General features: G+C 39.0%; 1 protein-coding gene across 1 annotated transcript in view; it reads left to right on the forward strand.

Annotated features, from left to right (window-relative positions):
- LOC109528767 (bifunctional 3'-phosphoadenosine 5'-phosphosulfate synthase 2-like) overlaps positions 1 to 1,136 on the forward strand; it is a 12,878-nt gene extending 11,742 nt beyond the window's left edge. The window contains exon 14 of the mRNA XM_019891719.1: positions 46 to 1,136. Within this exon, the coding sequence (XP_019747278.1) occupies positions 46 to 187 (142 nt within the window). The 3' untranslated portion in view covers positions 188 to 1,136. The remainder of the gene's footprint in view (positions 1 to 45) is intronic.
- Positions 1,137 to 3,193: the final 2,057 nt, after the last annotated feature.

The raw sequence follows: 3,193 nt of genomic DNA on the forward strand, positions 1-3,193 counted from the left end.
CCCCCCCACCACCACCACCCCCCTCCGTATTTCTCTTCCTATTAGTCACGCCGACTTTGAGTTCATCTCCGGAACCAAGATGAGAAACTTAGCACGCAGCGGAGAGAACCCACCGGACGGCTTCATGGCCCCCAAGGCCTGGAAGGTGCTGGTGGAGTACTACAACTCGCTGCAAAAGGACCAGTAGACCAGCACGACGCTACTCTACTACTGCAAGACAATGACGGTCATTCTCAGATGGTGTGCTGAATTTTAAGGACCAGTACAAGAAGTAAAGAGACTTTGTAACTCGTGTGGGTGTTGGGAAACTCTTTGCCAAATCAAAGTACTTTTTCAATAACTGATGCGCATTCCTTTTAAACTTTCTCCAATTCATCATTCCATTGTGCAATTGAACTCCCTTGCCAATTTAGTCGGCTGGAGTCCAACTCTTTCAAGATAAAATATTTGGAACTTGCTCAGTACATATGGAAGATTATTTAGTCTACCTAATAAAGTGGTGAATCCATATGCCATGTATTTTTATACAGAAGTAACATCAGATTCTAATCTATTTTTAACTTTGAACCCTACTATATTTCATTTCCTATCTGAAGGCTACATGGGGAAACTTCATGTAACACATTTTAAGTTTATTTGTAATCTTTGAACGAAATGTCATCTTCACCAGCTAAAGTGCCTAAAGTTTATATTATTATATTAGCGCGAATGTCTCCTGTCTCAGTGCAATACAGCGTAGGTCCAACTTCAAAGTGCCTTTTCCCTCAACTTGATGCGTATAGACCTTTTCACAATGATGTCAACACGTAGGCAGTCTTACAATCTTCTCTGTACAACAATTTATTATAGATTCTTGACATCTGGTGGTGCAACAACCCCCCCAAAAAAACCAACTAAATTGTGTCATTGTTTCGATTGAAGTCAGTGGTGGTCACTCGCTCCTCTGCCACCCAGAAGTACCCCGGGAGGCACCTATTGTTTACCAACATTGTGAAAAAGTCTCCCCTGGTACTAAGAATGTCTTCGGGGATGTATGTATGTTTTGCTGTAAAAGTGGGCATTCAAATGTTTGCCAGATGAGGAGGAAGAAGATGTGAATGTAAAATGCAGTAATAAATCAACCTAATTGGTATTATGAATCATTCTTTCATACACATATTTTATTGCGTTTCCTCACATTTAAACGTCCCGGATTTGAACGTTGTTATTAGATGTGAGTTGGATTTTAGTGCAGAAAAAGTAGAAGCACAACGCCGCCCTCTGTTGGCCTAAACTGCTTCGGGCACTAAAAATGCTCATAAATTGAGACTCCAGAGGGTCCTCGGTTTACGACGTCATTTCGCGTGGTGAAAGAAAATGTTGTCACACGGAAAATACGGCACTGGTATGTATTAAATATTTTTACTCTATAAATCCAAATATTTGGTCTAAGTATGACTACTCATAGACCACGTCGCGCTCCTACTTAACGTCCGGTTGTCCACTGTCGTAAAACGAGGATCCCCTGAGACATGTTAAGGGCAGTCGGTGGAAGTGACCTTAACATCCGTTAAAAATATTCAAAAGGAATTTAAGATGTGGTTTTCCTAATGGAAGGAGCATAGTGAGTTAGTGGTGAGACAATCTACCACACAGTTTTGAGGTTCTGCGTTCGAATCTCAGTTCAGCCTCTTGTGTAGGTAGTGTGTCATCATGTTAAACTGCTTACTTGGCGCCACACCGTCACGGTTTCGGTTTAGTGTTTCATAGTAAATATGTTAGCCAAAAATATTTTTGTCCCACGTTTATTTTAAAAGTGGAAGATGTGTCACACAAGTGTTCACGAAGTTGAATGTCACAAGATATCACATTTTCATTTTTAAAAAATGTTTTTATTTTTTCAACACTATGGTGTTTGCTGCTTTAACCAGTACTACCGTAACACCTGAATTTTCTATCCTCGAATCAGTAAAGGATTATCGTCTCCAAAATTTTCACTATACAGTATTTATTTAAAGAGCACTCTAATACTTACGACTATTTGCTTTTACAGCAGCAACGCCGAGCTGAGATTTATACCGCTTCACATATGTTGACCTAGAAGCAGTAGTTCTCAGAGTGCTTTCTCTTCTGGTATGCGAAAGAATCTCAAGTATCATTCAGCTGTATTTAACTTTTAATTTCAACATGTGTTTTGACAAACATATGTATGCATTTTTCTTTTAAAATACAGTTGCAATCCCAATGAAATAATTAATATAATATATTTAATTCCTCGGTTTAATCGCAAATGTTCAAACTGCATAACGTTACAGTGGCTTGCAATAGAACAAAAAAATATTCTTGAGGATTAAAACCTATGATGATGCTTCCTAACAGGTCCTGACATCCTAATAGTTTAAAGAGCTACTTTCAAGTGATACTTAGGAGGTGTTTGGATACGTTTGCATGACTGACGATTAAGTGAGACAGTCATTAAGCTTTGCGCCGGGTTTAAAGCGGGATGAGCATTCTCCTGATGAGCACAACCATCTTCTCCTGCAAGAAGCAGATTTTTAATTAGCCTTACAAGGGATGAGATCATTTAATCTGTGATGTTCCAGGTAACCCAATTTTCAAATCTGCTGAGCAGCACTGCCTGGGACTTAATAAAATCTCCCAACTACGGCGGAGCCGACATGTCTTGTTACAAAGGAACGACAAGGACAGCTGTTGGAGTAAATCTCTCCAAATGTGGCGCACACTTCCTGGGGCTAAGATTCTGGAGTGTGTAACCTAATTCAATCCACATTGTAGTTGTTCAACATGAATGTTGATGATCACAATAACTATTAAATAAGCCATAATGACAGTAAAAAAAAAATGGTGTGTGTACTGTGATGCTTTCATGGTTCCAGATGCAAGCTGTGTCCAGATGTGATTGGTCATTGAACCACAGTGATCATGGATTCTACATGAGTTTCTGATTGAACATCATCAAATACTTTTTTGGTTTGATTGAGGATGGGAAATTTGAGCATTCGATCCAGCCTACCATGAAATTCTCTGAACTTCTGAGGACTATAAATTCATACAAATGATGCAGCAACACTTAGACAGACACTATAAAAATACTCAGACTTATCTGCACTTAATTGGACAAGATGGTATCAATAAGGTTAGTTTAAAAAAATATTTTATCACGGTATAATTTAGTAACAGATTTTTTGGGTGG

The sequence above is a fragment of the Hippocampus comes genome, unplaced genomic scaffold (genome assembly GCF_001891065.2).
Source record: "Hippocampus comes isolate QL1 unplaced genomic scaffold, H_comes_QL1_v1.1 scaffold121, whole genome shotgun sequence".
In the NCBI taxonomy this organism is placed as follows: Eukaryota; Metazoa; Chordata; class Actinopteri; order Syngnathiformes; family Syngnathidae; genus Hippocampus; species Hippocampus comes.